A 17,447-nucleotide genomic window follows, 5' to 3' on the forward strand; every position below is an offset into this window, starting at 1 on the left:
TCTTTAAATAGAGCTGTGAAAATAACTTTATTCATAGAAGCAGTAAGACAAGCATTGTTTGCTTGGACTAGTTTCATTTATTCATTTTATATTTTTCATCACACATTTACTTCGCAATAGCGTGATTTATGTCTAGTATTTCTATGCTCCCCTCTCTTTGAAGTCTACATCCGCCTCTAATCAATCGGCCATTTTCTGCGCTGCCTTCGCCGACGCCGGTGGGGTTCTCGGCGTCTTTCATTTTATCTGCGTTTTTGCTGTAATTTGCTGTCTAACGCGAAGAATTACATCTAGCAACATGCCTGTAAGTATATATGTACTTTTTATGGTCTTTTGGCCTTAAGGTCTCTTTATATTGACTTTTATTTCCCCCTTTAAGATTCCATTTGGATTCCAGCTCTTTGTCGGGACCAGTTGCGTGTTATTCGTGCTAAGCGCATTTATTTTCAGTAAATGTCACTCAACGAATATTTGTAGCAGTGAAATTTTGAATTTCTAAGTGATGTGGGTTGCTTTGTGAATTCAGGGATGGCGAAACGGGCTTTGAGGGTGCTCAAGTGCCCACTCGCCTCACTTTTAACCCTATTCCTGGCAGGGGGGCCTCAGGAGCCCCCCCCCCCCTGAGGTTTTTTGGTTATTTCTCCCAAACGCGTTGAGCTAGGAAGCTCAAATTTTCTGACTTTTCCTAAAAGGCTTCTACGCAACATGTCTGAAAATTTTGAGTTGATCTGACCTCAGGTCAGGTCACCAGAGGCGGTTTGGTGACCCTACCTCAGAAAAGTTTGCAATCACGCCAGAGCTAGAGTTTTTGACCGATCAATTTCTTCTCTTCAGGCTTTAGTTATGGTACCAGTAGTTGCAATTTGTATATCTCGGAATTTTGATATCGGTGACCTAAGGTCAGGTCAGTTTCGCGACCTCCCCATTATAAGTCAATGGGGGAAAAATCAACTCCCTGTTTTTACCACTAAAACGGGTCGGAATGGCCCCATATACCATACATGACTTCATATACGATCAACCTTCACTACCTTGAGGTCTGTTTTGCTGTTGGGCAGCTGTGAGGTCATGTGACGTCATCAAAGGTCACCAAAGGTTTTTGGCCAATAACTCCATACAGGAACAAGATAGACGCGTGGATGGTCTCATTGTGTTCAGCTCGTCAAGACGCATCGAATGATATACATGATGACCTCGAGGTCACGTGACCTGAGGTCAACCTTTGACCTTGACCTTTCGAGGTCAACATATATATCATTCGATGCGGATTGACGAGAGGATCACGATGATGCCCTTAGTTTGTTCCTATCTTGACTAATTCGAAAGTTATTCGAGAAAAACTCTCCATATCTAGCGCCGCCATTTTGACTTTTTCGACCCCTGTGACGTCATCTTTGACCTGACCCTGACCTGAAAATGACCTTAGTAAAAATTGTAGATCTTGACCGTACGTATCCGATGCCGTTTACCGTTTGTCGCTGCGATGTGTAGTTTTTGAGATCTGAAGGGGGGCCGAATCGCCCCCCCCCCCCAGTTTCTTGTCCCGGCGGAGCCCGCCAGGAATAGGGTTAAAGGCTCCCATTGATATTGAAAAGTTCATGTAGAACAATGCTCCTAAATTTGGTGAATATCTTCTTGTAAAAGTGATACACAGTCATGTAGGCATCAAAGCTCCTGGGGAAACTTTGGGTATTATTATAGCTGGTGTCTCACATGCTGTCACCGTTCGTGAAAAGTTGCTAGACTCTCCAGTTTTTGAGATATTTCCTCAAATTTCGCTATTAAGATCTGTTAAGTGTTCTACAAAACAAAAACATAACCTAACCTGACCTAGCCTTACCTACAACCTAAACCTACAAACCTACAGCCTAAAGAGAAATTTGTGTAAATATCTCGAGAAATGAATAGTCTAGACTTTTCATAAATGGGTAGCAGCATGTGAGATGCCTGCTATAAAAAATGCCAAACTTTGTAGGAATTTTATGGCATTTAAGGAACACACTGAAAACTGACAAGCATCCCTTGACATTTCATTTTCAAAATGCACCACAACTTTCAGTGTCTGTCATCAGTTGGGGAAACTACAAGGAGCCAAACAAAAATTGGATCAGCTAATCAGCGGCTGGAGTGGGCGGAGCGATGACCATATACCTATGGTCATAAAATCAGACTTCATCCTTTCAATGAATCCTGGCATTCAAATGAAAAAATTTGTTTATGGTTTTTCTAATTGTGGTTAAGTTATTATTTTTAAATTAAATATCTGGTTATTGTAATTAAATTAAATCTTTTAACAATTTTCTTTCATAAAACCAATCCATTTATTGAATGGCCAGCTGATTTTGACGCCCAGAACCTACAGAAATGCTGTTTTCCTATCGCCATTTTCGAGTCAATTCGCCGAATTTAATCAAATCATGCTAATTCCTAGTGAAAAATGGAAGCCTTTTCTCTCCAATAAGTGGACGCGATACCGCAAGTACTGGCTTGTTATACCGTTTTTCACCCTTAGTAGTGGGGGCTGCATTTATGCCCATATATGGTCATCAAGTCCATTTATTGACCAATCAATTTTTTATATTCACCTCGTAGTTTCCCCAACTGTCATAGCTGCACCGAGTGACTGATCGCTTTGGAAATTTCAGAGAATGATAAGAGCAGCGGCATGTACAAAATGTACATCTCAGAATTTTGACAATGGTGACCTAAGGTCAGGTCAATATTGTAGGTCAATGGGAGAAAATCGAAAGGTGCCTCTTTTGGATGAACATCATTCTTAACACCCAAACTATGAATTTCAAGTAACTATGAAACATTGAACATGAAAATGGCACCCGTGACCTCTGTTGATGCCCCTGAGGTCATCCTAGGTCACAAATAAGTTAAAATTTAAATGTCAAGTTATAGGTAGTTCATTTGATGCGTCTTGACAAGAGGAACATGATACTGGTACAAGTAGGCTCGTGCAAGGCTGTCAGCAGTTCTTGTCCCCTGTGGACAAAACTGCAGGCACAAATCTGAGAGAAATACTCAGGAAGAGCATGAATAGAGCTAGCAAATTCGCTTATCCGGGGTGCTGAAGTTCTTTAAGTTTCTGAATTATGCGTTGGTTTGTTGTAAATTGTCGACATTCGACCCAAAAATGAAAAAAGTGAAATGAAATTTGAAGTGAAAAATCAAAAATCAAGTGAATTTTAGCCTACAATGACCTAGTCTGGTGACCTGACCTTTGACCTGACCAAAAAGGAGCAAAGTAAGTTAGTCATTGTTTTTACATGCTTTCAAATGCCACCTTCTCCATATCCCTGTGGGGTCGAGGAGCCAAGTTAGAGGGACGGGGTGTTCAACCCCCCCCCCCCCCCCCAGCAGGGCGTGAAAATCCGGGACCCCGGGCGGGGCGCAGGGCCTTACAATAGTTCAGCTAAAAAAGGTAAAGTGATTACCTACATAGCTTGATTTAAAAGCTTGATTTAAAAAAGGCTACTTAACCCTCGCCCGTATTGGTGTTTTTCCAGCCGCGAACGTATAAGGGGGGGTCCGTTGGACCCCCCCCCTTGCCGTTTCGCCACAGATCGAACTAGAGCTTCGCGGAAAAAACGAGCGTGTTGCCCGTGACGAGAGGAAGCCGATGATACCTAATTTTTAGGTCCTAGGTCATTGGTTGACTTTGCAGGTCAGGTCAATGACCCAAAAGTCGGAAAATCGGGACCTGTTAGAACGTCGTCAAGTGTGGCTGCTATGGGGTTTTTCGGGGCGCTGATCACGAATATCATGTTAGTTTTGATCACAGATGATGTCTTCATGCATTTAGTCCGGGTCGGGTCAGGTCAGGTCAACCAGTAACCTGCCGGGTATTCCTACTACGCATTTCAGACCCTCTGGAACAGTCCTTTTTGGCCCTTTCTCGTTACCTATACGCTTGATTTCAACCAAACTTTGACACAATGTGTTTCAAGGGCCTATCTAATTTTTACTAATATGGTCTTTTAACAAAATGTCAAAATGAAAGGCACTTGTTGTTGACTTGTAATGGTAAAAATTGATCGGAAAACTCTGCACCGTGGTAGAGGCTAGCATGGCGTTGCAGCGTCAGCTGTGGCGCCGCAGCTAAGCTCCGCCCACTGTGCCGCGACACCGGGACCGGTCATTCGCCGCTCGGGGTCAGAGCGGTGCGGAGGTCTGACGGACTGGAACGAGACACACGCTAAGGCAGGCATCATTGCGTGAATATTGTAAATGTCGTATCTCGCGCGGAGAGAATAATCAATAAGGATGAAGAATTCAATGCAGATCGCGACGGTGTATGTATAAAACAATAAGCACTCCTAGCTACAGAATGTTATTCCCTATGCAGACTTAAAATAATCTTATTTTCAATAATTTATAGCGAGCCTCTCCGCAGCCGTTTTCCTACAGGCTATTGTGCATTTAAGGAGTAACGGGACAGAATTCACCGGACTGTCTTTGCATTCAACGGCCTTATTTAATTGAAGATATCCAAATACAGGGATGTTCACGAAAAACTGACACATTTTAAAACGACTTTGTGAGCATGTGAGAGCTCACGGAGACTTGACTTACATGCCATTCGAAAGCCTGTTGAAAAAAGTTTTGTATCTGCATAGCTCCTTTAGTTAGCATCACATGAGCTTCCAAATAAATAAGAAAGCGTTAAAATGGGGAAATTTGACTTGGCGACAAAACTTAACGGAAAAACAATGAAGCTCTCGCGGCTGCCATCTGCCACCACGACTGAACCAGTCTACGAATTCGTCTAAAATTTGACCTATTAATGTTTCGATGGATTATGTTTTATACTATTGGCATATTGTGGGCAAATTCCTAAGGAATGCCAAAATTGGCAGGCTTGGAAGTGCTGATGTCAGAAACCATGGCCGCATGCTGGCAGTCACTGTAGAGTGGTACCGTGCCATCTTTTAACAGCTTCTGTTAGCTACTGTAGCGGAAATGGGTCGACGTCTACACCATTTGGTGGTTCTGGCACGTCAGGGCCACCCTACGTACAGTAACGGCGATCATCGGTCTCACACGAGAACAGGGGGGAGGGGGCACTTGTCTCGCGCATCACCTCTCACCTATAGCCGGCCATTTCGCTCTACCTCAACTCCGTGGACTATTCCTGTGGGGTCACGTGAGTGACATGATCTGTAGCAGCGGCCCAAAGGACATCAAACCTCCCGACGAGTGCAGTGAGAGGTGTTGCAATTCTCCAGGCACGTGCCCAAAAACGGGGAATAATTTCCTGTTTCGGGCTGAGTCGTGCACTGCTCCAAAAACTCGTCATCTGCAAAATACGCTGTAACTTCTTAGAAACGAAAATGACATGATCCCAAAATATGTCAATACAAACTTAGAAGTCCACTCTATTTGCCCATAGCATGATCACCGTTCTGAGGGCAAGTGTTTTCTCGTAATTCGGAAATAAAATGTGTCAGTTTTTCGTGAACATCCCTGTAGATACTTGTAGGTATTTAGTTTTGTTTTGTTTAAAAGAATATTTTTTTGGGGGGGGTGAAAATAATAGGTAAATCTTTCTATGACATTTCCACAATGCTTTCAGAATGTTGTTGATAGATCTTAGGCCCGAAAAACAATAAAACAGGGAAAAATATAGGATGACTTTATCTGAAAATGTAGATATGCAATATCGAGAGTTCATGATCTCCCGTCCTTCACTCCCCCTTGTCAGTCTCTCGTCTATACGTTTATAGTATATTGTCTCTCGTCTATAGCCTAATCTCTATCTTCGTCACTTGTCTCTGGTCTATCGTCTTCGTCTCCTGTCTCTGCTCTAGCGGCTATATGCATATTGTTTGTTGTCCACTGCCAACGTTTACCGTTCGTCTCATTGTCACTTTGTCTCCTTTTCCTTTCTCTTTCTTCCTCCGTCCTTATTTGTCGTAGAACAACTTTTTAAAAGTTCATGACGTGCAAACAAGTGCTCCACTCCGCTGCGCTGCGTGCGCGGCCCACGCCGGCCGGCCGGACTGCGACTGCCGCCGACATGACCCGAGGCTGGACCGCAAGTGGGCGGAGCCAAGCCGCAGTGTGCTAGTGCGTCTCGACCAATCAGAGGGGAGACAGCGTCCAGCCTGTGTCAGCCTCTAAGCAGGGCTCTGACGACCTTAACATTGTCAGTCAATGACAAGTGCCTTTATTTTTCATTTTTCGTTAATAGACCATATTGATAAAAATTAGGTAGGGATCTCAAACTACCAATGCCAAAGTTTGGTTAAAATCAAACGCATATACAACGAGAAATAGCCGAAAAGGACTGTTCCACAGGGTCTGAAACGCATAGTAGTAGGTGTCAACCGCCTCTGACAGCTTCGTAACATGTTACGAAGGCACCAAAACTACTTCGTAAATGTTCATGTGGTTGCTAAATTCGAATTCAGCTAAATTCGAATTCAGCTAAATTCGAATTCAGCTCCAAAAACTGGCCTAGAAACATGTAAAACTCGAAAAAGTGAACCGAGGTCACCAAAGGTCAATGACCTGACCTGACCTTCGGGTGACCTTGACACCCACCCTAATGCATGGGGGCAACATCATATCACATGTTTGAACGCTTGAAACCACGAAAAGACTGCAAACGCGCGGCTAATGCGAGCCGACATACGCCGAATCGCGATTCCGGCCAAACATGGTCTCGAAAAGTAGGTCACAGGTCAAAGGTCATTGGGGTCAGGGTCATGAAATTTTCAGGGTAGGTGTAAAATTGATTAACGCGAGGGTACTGAAAGTTTCGTCGCGATCGGCCGCTTTTTACGCGAGTTATTGGCGAAAAACCATGGGGGGGTCCGTTCGACCCCCCCCCCCCCTATACGGGCGAGGGTTAAGTATCACAAAAGTGTCAAATATAGCTGACAATTAATGGCAATCATTTAGGACAGTTCAAGCAATAGACAAATGATTTTTATCTTCAGAATGATAAAAAGCCAGTCAGATTTAGGATCAATTTTGCCTGGTGGGGGCCATCTTGTTCCATCAATGTTTACCCAGTGCGGTTCGTCGGAAAGTCAATTCATCCACGAAAGAAATGGAATATAGGTACCATTCGAAAGCTGACAGTAAGCTGGTTCCAAAAATGTAATTTATTATCGAAATCTTATAGCTTTTTTCACAAATTGTGTGTTTGTAAAAACGTGATTTTTTCGTTCGACGGGCTGTCCCGGACATTCTTGAAATCATAGACATGTTTTTCGTGTTTCAATAAGGGCTGAACGACTAAAGAACAATAAGTATCAAAACAAATTCTTAACTATTAATATGAGTCTCACAGCCGCCAACAAGGCACAATCACACAGCTCAGTCTCACGATGGCCTTAAAGGTAGTGTGCCAGCTTTCCTGGACCGTATGGAGGGAATGGCCCAGATAAGGAGAACCGGATTTTTAGAACTTATCCATGCCTTCAAAACTCATGGAAACGTCTTAAATTCTTCAAATTTTGAGTACCCCAGTGCGAAATTCGCCCCGACGGGTTGTCGGTCGTACCCCAACCACATTTCACACCACTATGAACAATAAATGCACACACTGAAATCGCTATTACCGATATGCTCATCCAATCAAGTTTCGATAAACCCGTTCATCATCATCTCCTGCGGTTTCGAACACGCCTGTTAGGTGGTGCGGTAGACTGCGCCCAAAGCCAGGGCCCCGGTAACGTGAGGTAGCCGAGTCGGGGCAGCGTGCTCTGACCCAAGCCGGGGCCGCGCGTCCTCCCGGTGGCATGTGATAGCCCGGGGCTGCCCGCGGGGATGCGGTAGACCGCGCCCAAAGCTGCGGCCCCGGCTTGGGTCAGAGCACGCTGCCCCGACTCGGCTACCTCACGTGTTACCGGGGCCCTGGCTTTGGGCGCGGCTTCTGCTCATACTTTGTGGTGCGGTGGTGGTGCGTCGGGCCGGGCGCTCTGACTTCGGCCAAGAAAAATGCGTCAGCTGATCATTGTCATTTCTGCCACTTGCTTGTGGTGAAATGGGGTCATAACTTAAGAGACGGCTTTTTCATATCAATTATTTTACATAAAATCATATTTCAAACCATAAATAATGTTCGACAGCCAAATAAAAGAAACAATACCAATACAGGCTTACAGTTTAAGGCTCGACATTGTGTTGTCTACGATTAGACAGCTGAAAACTCATTCCCGTACGTCGTAACTCTATAATGACCTTTGCTTATTGTCACATGTGCGCCGCATTCGCGATTGTTGCCGACGCCTGTTTGCAGGCCAGCCCACTACAGTTGTTATACATATCGAAAACCGATAAACTTTTAGGCGAAAAAGACACTATTCCAGGCCCATTTTTGATTTCTTTTGCGATATTAGGTAAAAACAGAAGCTTCTTATCCTAGGAAAAATAAAATGGGAAATCTTTCAAAGGTGGCACACTACCTTTAAGTCAGACACATAGAAGCGTATCGACTCGCAGACACGGCGCTTTCGGCCTGTCTGACCGGGCATGGAAGGGACGTTCGGCTCCCGTTCTACTAAACGGTCGTCATATTTGTTAGTTGAACGATCCACATCGCTTTTCAAGTTATTCAGGATACCTGTGAAAAACGTTCATTGTTCTACTACTGTTACGCCAGACGCCTTGAGACCCTATTTTCTCGCGATTATTTTTAAATGCGTGGAATAATTTCAACCATATTTAGGAAATAGCTGTTTCAAGACCTGCCGAAACTTTTTCTTCAAATAGATTTTGTTGTCACTTAAATATTTGTGGCACTTGTCATTGACTCGTAATGTTAACTGTTTTTCCATCCTGGATAGAGGCTTTCATGCGTCATATGACATTAGGCTCCGCCCACGACTGCGGTATTGACCCGTGCCTATCAGCGACCTCTGTACAAACGACACCCCTGCCATCTGTAAAAGACTATGAATTTCGCTGACGTTTCACGTGCTATGAATCAATTGCAGCAGACGGTCAAGTAAATGTTAGGTTCTTGTTGACTCTTGTAGGTAGGTATATGGGACCAAGAGGACCATCACTCCTCAATCTGCTGCTCACACATGCTTCGAACAAACGTTAACGATTCCTAACAAATACGATTTTCGATGCAGGATGTCTGTTTGGAGAAATACGAGCGAGGCTTATTATGTAAAGCGAAGGCAATTAGCTAATTTTTGCGCTGGTCGATGGGTGCATAGCGATGTACAAATCAGTAGCTACTTGATGACATCCGACATCCCATTATCGCATTATCTGCAACGCCATAGGCTTTAAATACCTACAGGTGAATATTTCCTAACCTTATGTCAGTTATATGCCATCTGCCCGTCATTTGCAGCTTATAAAAAATAAAACAAATATCAGCGAGCATATCAGTATGGTACAAGCAATGCGCATTGAGCATTTATGGCTCCTCAGTCATCATGTCGCTCTTTGGGCACTGTCAGACATGACGTTACGCACAACTCCGCCGGCTTTCGGCACCGCTCCCCGCCACAGCGCGAGTGACCGCGCGCCGGCCCGAAACCGCCGCAGGCCAAGACCACAGAGGCGGGGCTTAGCTGTGACGTCATAACGTATCACAGACTGACTGGTGATAGCCTCTACACGCCGGGTGAAAATCTTGCTCGAAATTTAACATTACGAGTCAATGAGAAGTGCCTGAAATATTGAAATGGCGACAAAATATCTAAATTGTAAAAGTTTCGGCAGGTCTTGAAACGGTCATGTCCTGAGCTTGGTTGAAATTCTTCCATGCATTAAAAAATAATCGAGAAAAATTGGGGTCTCAAGAGGTCTGGCGTTAACAGTAGATTTACAGCACGCTTTAACCCTCGCCCTGGCAGGGTTAACCCTATTCCTGGCGGGCTCCGCCGGGACAAGAAACTGGCGGGGGGGGCCGATTCGGCCCCCCCCCGAGATCTCGAGAACGAAGCAAGATAGCGACAAGCGGTAAACGGCATCGGATACGCACGGCCAAGATCTACAATTTTTACTAAGGTCATTTTCAGGTCAGGTCAAAGATGACGTCACAGGGGTCGAAAAAGTCAAAATGGCGGCACTAGATATGGAGAGAGTTTTTCTCGAATAACTTTCGAATTAGTCAAGATAGGAACAAACTAAGGGCATCATCGTGATCCTCTCGTCAATCCGCATCGAATGATATATATGTTGACCTCGAAAGGTCAAGGTCAAAGGTTGACCTCAGGTCACGTGACCTCGAGGTCATCATGTATATCATTCGATGCGTCTTAACGAGCTGAACACAATGAGACCATCCACGCGTCTGTATCTTGTTCCTGTACGGAGTTATTGGCCAAAAACCTTTGGTGACCTTTGATGACGTCACATGACCTCACAGCTGCCCAACAGCAAAACAGACCTCAAGGTAGTGAAGGTTGATCGTATATGAAGTCATGTATGGTATATGGGGCCATTCCGACCCGTTTTAGTGGTAAAAACAGGGAGTTGATTTTTCCCCCATTGACTTATAATGGGGAGGTCGCGAAATTGACCTGACCTTAGGTCACCGATATCAAAATTCCGAGATATACAAATTGCACATACTGGTACCCTAACTAAACCCTGAAGAGAAGAAATTGATCGGTCAAAAACTCTAGCTCTGGCGTGATTGCAAACTTTTCTGAGGTAGCGTCACCAAACCGCCTCTGGTGACCTGACCTGAGGTCAGATCAACTCAAAATTTTCAGACATGTTGCGTAGAAGCCTTTTAGGAAAAGTCAGAAAATTTGAGCTTCCTAGCTCAACGCGTTTGGGAGATATAACCAAAAAACCTCAGGGGGGGCTCCTGAGGCCCCCCCCCCCGCCAGGAATAGGGTTAAAGTCGATGTTATGGTCGAGTGGGGTTATGGTCGATGCGACCCCCCCCCCCCTAAGGTTTTTCGAAGATAGCGTAAAAACGGCGGCGCGCAGCGCCGCCAAATTTGGCACAGCCTATGGGGCAACCTTTTTACATATTACCTGAAAATTTCAGGTCGGGGTGACCTTGGGTCAGGTCAGAAAAACCGGTACAAGGTCATGGCCAAATTTCAATTTTCTTTTTGCACCTGTCCAACTCACAGTTTTGGACTGATTTCCTTCAAACTTTCAGGATGTGCTAAGTTCACCGAGTTGTATAACGTATAGTTCGGTTTTTTGAGGTCACTGACCTGAGGTCAGTTAGAGGTCATTACGTCGTAATGTTAAGCCTATGGGAAAATACTAAATTCTGAAAATACTGGAGATATCCGCTTCGTTCTATCACTTTTGTGCTTTGAAACCACAGTACTTAACAGCAGGTCACTTGGTGCTTCTTTGTTTGGTGTACTTATCCATGGGTCAGGTAAAATGAGGTCAACTGAGGTCAAATGACGTTTTTGCCAATAACTTGGCACATAATGATGCTAGAGCTTAAAAAATGGTATTGTGTTCCTGGTGACCAGCCAAATCGAATGATATGCGATATGATGCAATTTGGTTAACTTGAACTTAATTTATTAATTTAAGTTTACTTAAAATTTAAGAAAAACTTTAAGTACACTTAAGCAAGCTAAAAAGTATATCATTCGACGCGCCTTGACGTGCTGAGTTCACTGGTGCTCTTTTTGCTCTATCTTAATTAGATCAAAAGTTATAAGCGAAAAACTTTTGACCTGTTTTTAGCGAAATTTTTACATTTATGTCCCCCTAAATATTGACCTAGAGCAACCAAACTTGCACAGGGGCGAGAACTCCAGGGGGCCCACCTACCTACCAAATTTGGTGTTTCTAGGTGCCATAGGAGCCAATCGCGAGGGGGGGGTCGCATCGACCCCTTCCCCCCTGCCAGGCCGTGTTATGAAAAATGCCATGCCAGGGCGAGGGTTAAGTTACATTTCCTCATGTACAGGGTGTCCAGAAAAAAACGGATACTATTATTTTTTGCTGTAATTCCGAAAATAAACACCGCACATTTTAAAATGGCACATGCTTGTATTCGCAAAGATATGGCAAAACAGACAGCAGGTGCCACATGGCATGTAAACCCCTTGGTTAGTCGCGGCAGCTCCTCAAAGCAGATACTCAATGTGAGCGGCCTTCCGGCGGATCAGCTCCAGCACTAGCACGGTCTGCAGGGCCCAATCTCACCAAGTGGGGTAAAGTCAATTTGGGGTAAAATACCAAACTACCCCACTCCGTAACTACAAAAATACTACCCCGAAATTAGTTAAACTAGCTTGGTGAGGTTGGGCACTTGGCCCAACCTCACCAAGCTAGTTTAACTAATTTCGGGGTAGTATTTTTGTAGTTACGGAGTGGGGTAGTTTGGTATTTTACCCCAAATTGACTTTACCCCACTTGGTGAGATTGGGCCCAGGTGACTGATGGTCCTGTTGACCGTCTCGGACGGCATACAGACAACTTCCCAACGACGCATTACAGTGCTCATGAGTTTTGCCAAATCTTGCACTATAAGCGCATGAAGTTGGAAAAAAATCGGCACGTGCGTTAATGAATGCGACTTAATTTCCGTAGTATCTTTTTTTCTGGACACCCTGTATGTTTTGGTGCATCCAGCTGCGCTCAATGCCCGCTCAAGGAAAGTTAGCGGGTTTCACTGGCTATGTTGGTACGAGCTAAGCCGATCTTGCAAAATGGATTTGCTCCATCAAGTCATTTAGGCATCATTTTGAAATTTAAATAAAGGATTAGGTAATAGTTAAAGCTATATATATATATATATATATATATATATATATATATATATATATATATATATATATATCTGAGGTCAGGTCAATTGCCCCAAGGTACGGTTCAGTTTTTGGTGAATAACTTCGCAAAAACGGCCGCAGAGCCGCGTTTTTGGCAGCATCGTGTTCGCCTCGCTCAGGCGCGTCGAATGATATACTTTTTGTTTGGGTCAGGTCAACTTAGGGTGTTGACCTCGGGTCAATAGACAATGAACAATTTATTCAGGACATTCCACTGGAACATGTGGCTATTACTGCCCGTCGTCAGTAAAACAGGTGATGATAAAATGCAATAAAAGATGAAAGGGGAACACACATACAGAAAAACACTCATGATGACTAGTTGCTACTGCTCTGCTCCTCGAGCAAATGCAAAGAAAAGGTTTGTGGCATTCCTAGTTCTTAAGTGCCTATTGCCATTGGTTCAAGTCCTTTTGGCATTATTTTTGTGTCATAAAATGTGTTATTTTTATTTTTAGGGCAAAGATGCTGAACAGCAGAGGAAGCTGTTCATCGGTGGCCTCGACTACCGCACCACAGATGACAGCCTCAAGTCCTTCTATGAACAGTGGGGCGAGATTGTGGATGTCATCGTCATGAAGGACCCCAGGACTAAAAGGTAAGATGCCCACTTGTTACAATTTCTTGGGTTGAGTGCCATTAGCATTGGGATATTTTATTTTCCACACCTAGATTTCACACACATTTAGATAACAATGGAGAAATATATACCTTTTGGATGGTTGCCAAATAAATGCATAATAAAATTCCTACTATAATTATATAGTGTGAAAAACCCTGTTGTTGATTTGATGGAGCATTGTAATTCTCGATCCAGTAGATATCTGTTGAAACAATTGCTCACGCAATGTGTGCTGTCAGGTCCCGAGGCTTCGGGTTCGTGACGTTCGCCGACTCGACCATGGTGGACCAGGCGATGGACAACCGTCCGCACGTGATCGACGGCCGCGAGGTGGAGGCCAAGCGCGCCGTGCCCCGCGAGGACGTCGGCAAGTCCGTCAACAACGTCACCGTCAAGAAGATCTTCATCGGTGGCATCAAGGACGACATCACCGAGGACGACCTCCGCGCCTACTTTGGGGTGGGTGCCATGTTGGATGGCAGAGCCGATCCGACTTGTTATTTGTAGTAAGACGACACATTTGTCCTGTTTGTTGTGCTCTAACTAATTAATTTTGTCGTGTCCATTTACAGGAGTACGGCGATATCGCCTCCGTCAACATGCCTTTCGACAAGGAGACCGGTAAAATGCGTGGATTTGCGTTCATCGAGTTCGTCGACTACGACTCTGTCGACAAAATCGTCCGTAAGTAGACAACTTGGGATGAAGGAGTTCATGCCCTGCGAATTAATTTTTTATATGAAGGAGACCAGTTTCAGCAGTGCTCCTATTCACCATTGAACATACTACATTTGAAACATGTCATTCAAAGTGCTACGTTGTTTGTCATGAACAGAACTAAGCTTGATTCAAAATGATCTGTACAGCTTTGTAGTCATGTCGTGACAAAACACCATCACTTTGCAGTGAAGAAGAATCACGAAGTGAATGGCAAGTTTGTGGACGTCAAGAAGGCGCTGAGTAAGGCGGAGATGGCCGAGGCCGGCGCTGGCGGCGGCGGGTTCGGAGGACGGGGTGGCGGCCGCGGAGGGCGCGGCGGCTTCCGCGGGGGCCGTGACGGCGGCGGCGGCCGCGCCGGCCCCTGGGGCGAGGGCGGCCGCGGCGGCGGCTCCGGCGGACGCTGGGGCGGCGGCGGCGGTGGCGGCTACGGCCAGCAGCCGTGGGACAGCTCGGGCGGCCAGTGGGGCGGACAGCAGGGCGGCTACGGCGGCGGCTACGGCCAGCAGGGCGGATACGGACAGGGCGGTGGCTACGGCCAGCAGGCCGGTGGCTACGGACAGCAGAGCGGCGGATACGGACAGCAGGGGGGCTACGGACAGCAGAGCGGCGGCTACGGACAACAGAGCGGCGGCTACGGCCAGAACGGCAACGGCTACGGCCAGCAGGCGGCGGCCGGAGGCGGTGGATACGGATACAACAGCGGTGAGTCGCGCTTTAAGGCCCTGATGGTCTGGTCGAGGTGGTGGCATGGGTAATATCCGGATGGACGCTGATAAATTACGCTGCTATTTGTGAAGTAGGTACATATAATGTGAACCCGACTAACAGTAAAAAAAGGGGAAACATTGCACTCTGTGTCCTTGTTGTGGGTCTAAGTTGCACAGTTTACAGCATTTTGTGTCTAGCTCGACTAACATTGTGCTTCTTAGTGCTACTGCTGATGAATGATATTTACATGGCTAAAAGGAGTTTTACTAGCTCGCTGAAATGCGGCGCCAAGGTGAGAGATGGAAGCCGTTTTGGCCGGCCCACTGCCCGGCGAGCGGCCGTAGGTGACCGGGTGCTGACGGTGTCCCCTCTGCTCCGCTGTGTCAGCAGGCGCCCAGGGCAGCTGGGGCGGCAGCCAGAGCGGCGCCGCCGCTGCGCCCGACACCTCGGCCATGGGCAGCTACGGCAACCAGTCGTACGGCGGCGGACCGGCGCGCGGCTACAGCCAGGCCCAGACCAACCGGGCGGCGCCCTACGCGCAGCGCGGCGGAGGTACGCACGGCCACTCCCTGCCGACAATCTGCTGATCAACGTCGCGCGGAAATGGACATTCCTATAATAATCTGTAGCTTCCATAGTCATTCTGTACTATCCTATCTTATTATTACAGTTTTGTACTTTCCTATATGAATATTGCAATTTATGGAGTGGTTGCTACGTCATGTTTTGTTGCGTGGCACTTGACTCTCCCGTCATGGTTGTTTTGGCTCGTACTTTATTATTTTGAAATGTTAAATTTCGAATGCGATTCGAATTTCGGTTATGAGATATACCCGAGGGCAGATATGTGCAGGAACATTAGGCCCGTCATTTGTCGCTTGATGTGTCCACTGACGTCACTGACGTTTGTCCTCGTTGCAGGTGGTGGAGGCTACAACAAATACTAAGTCTCCCGCCGTCCACCTGGCTGTTCCGTGTAAGTTCAAACTTATCGTTACAGCCTCTACGTCTCTCATAGTCTGAAGCACATATGTATATGCTGGGGATTATCTGCATTGTGTAATTTTGGCATTTGTGTGAAGATATGTGTGAACATTTCATCGCATTGAAATTTGTGTCAGTTTCATCGGTTTATGCTACATTTCACGATTAACCCTAGGGAATAGTGAGTTGTACCCGTTTCGACTCGTCAGACCTGTTTCCGGCTGGTTATGTTGTGTGACGCCTGCGCCCTGTCTGTTTTAGGCGATTTAGTTTTATTCAGGGTGACTGGCGTCTGACTAGGTAGGGCTGCTACATAGGGGAGGCGGAGTCTGCGCTCCCGGTCCGCACTGAAGTAGCGTGTCAAGCAGGCAGGCAGGCAGGCCTCACAGTGAGAGCGGGCAACGGCGCCTGACGAACGCCACCGAGGGCCACGGCACACATTCCCCCTCCCCCTCCCGCTCCTCCCCGCGCACCCGACCAGCCGGCTCTGTTCAGTCGCCGCCGTCGGCGCGAGCTCATGTAACCGGCGCCGGCCGTCCGCCCGCGGCCCTGTGCCAGGGATGGGCCGCCCCGCGCGACCCCCGGGACGGCACACGGGACGGCGTCCCCGCCCGCGGGCCGGGACGCCGTCCCCGTCCCGCACTGCATTCATTTTGTACAAATGGTCAATAAACCTAGACGTCGCTGTCGCTAGCTTGTTTCGTATGTGTTCCCGTGCTGTGAGTGTAGCCGGCGCGGGCCCGCCAGTCAAGTGGCCGGTCCGCGGATAGGGCGGTGGATGGCTCTGTACAAGAAGGCAGCCGCTGTAGAACCAAGCACGGCGTCAGGCAGGCAGGCAGCTACGTAGCGGAGTGCAGGCAGGCAGCTTCTATCAGGAGGCAGGCAGGCACCTACTAGCTGGAATATGAGGAATATCGACTAAACATGGGTCGGTAGGCTGGGTAGGTGGATGATTTTCTATGTTTCGTGATTGGCACTTACTTATTTAACCGTCTTAATGATATTTTTCGTTTATTCCTTACTTTTCCATGTGCAGCTAGAAATACCGCAGTCTGACTTATTTGTTTTGCATTTAGGCCCCGTCTTTTTTCACTATCAGTGTATGCGACATGACGCTTCCCTAGTTGGGCACGTTTCCATTAATATATAGCCAGAGTTGCAGGTTTAGCTTTGAACAGTTTGCATTGAATAGCCTAACCGGTGATGTGTTCGTGATTGCTGCATTGGTAATTCGATTACTGACAGTTGTCTCATTACAGGTCTGCTCGACGTCATCGAACTCTGGCGGAACCGGCCAGCGACTCCGAGACGACGGCCTGCAACAATCTGTGATAAATCCGTACAACTGCCTGTGAGAGTTTATTTATTTGTAACGCTACCTGTGATATTTACAAAGACAGTAGGCTGTTTTAAATAAATTATGAAGTTTTATCTGGAGTTTGTTGAATGGTCATGATTCAGGGAAGGGCTTGCCCGCACGAGATGCCGAGTACCGAGCACCCCTGTCAAGCAATAATATGTAGGAAAAACAACACGCTGCCTCGCAGGTCTCGCCTGCCAAATCCCGGCTTTTCATTGAACCTGATGGTGAACTAGAACTGGTCGCTGGGGGCGGAGTAATGCATCCGTTCGCCCACCAGCGCTGAGACGAACACTGCCACTAAGCTGTTGAA

General features: G+C 46.6%; 1 protein-coding gene across 4 annotated transcripts; it reads left to right on the top strand.

Annotated features, from left to right (window-relative positions):
- Positions 1-145: 145 nt before the first annotated feature.
- LOC122367676 (heterogeneous nuclear ribonucleoprotein A1, A2/B1 homolog) lies at positions 146-17,205 on the top strand. Of its 4 annotated transcripts, none has more exons than XM_043341010.1 (8): positions 146-304; positions 13,199-13,338; positions 13,602-13,821; positions 13,935-14,046; positions 14,269-14,784; positions 15,178-15,342; positions 15,712-15,766; positions 17,034-17,205. In XM_043341010.1, the coding sequence occupies exons 1-7, from the start codon at positions 299-301 to the stop codon at positions 15,735-15,737; spliced, it is 1,185 nt and encodes a 394-aa protein (XP_043196945.1). In that variant the 5' UTR covers positions 146-298; the 3' UTR covers positions 15,738-15,766; positions 17,034-17,205. The 4 variants fall into 4 exon arrangements, with proteins under 4 accessions (XP_043196945.1, XP_043196947.1, XP_043196944.1 ...); XM_043341012.1 differs by having other exon boundaries at positions 15,181-15,342; XM_043341009.1 differs by having other exon boundaries at positions 15,712-17,205.
- The last annotated feature ends 242 nt before the right edge of the window (positions 17,206-17,447 follow it).

The sequence above is a fragment of the Amphibalanus amphitrite genome, unplaced genomic scaffold (assembly GCF_019059575.1).
Source record: "Amphibalanus amphitrite isolate SeventyFive unplaced genomic scaffold, NRLGWU_Aamphi_draft 000887F_arrow, whole genome shotgun sequence".
Lineage (NCBI taxonomy): Eukaryota > Metazoa > Arthropoda > Thecostraca > Balanomorpha > Balanidae > Amphibalanus > Amphibalanus amphitrite.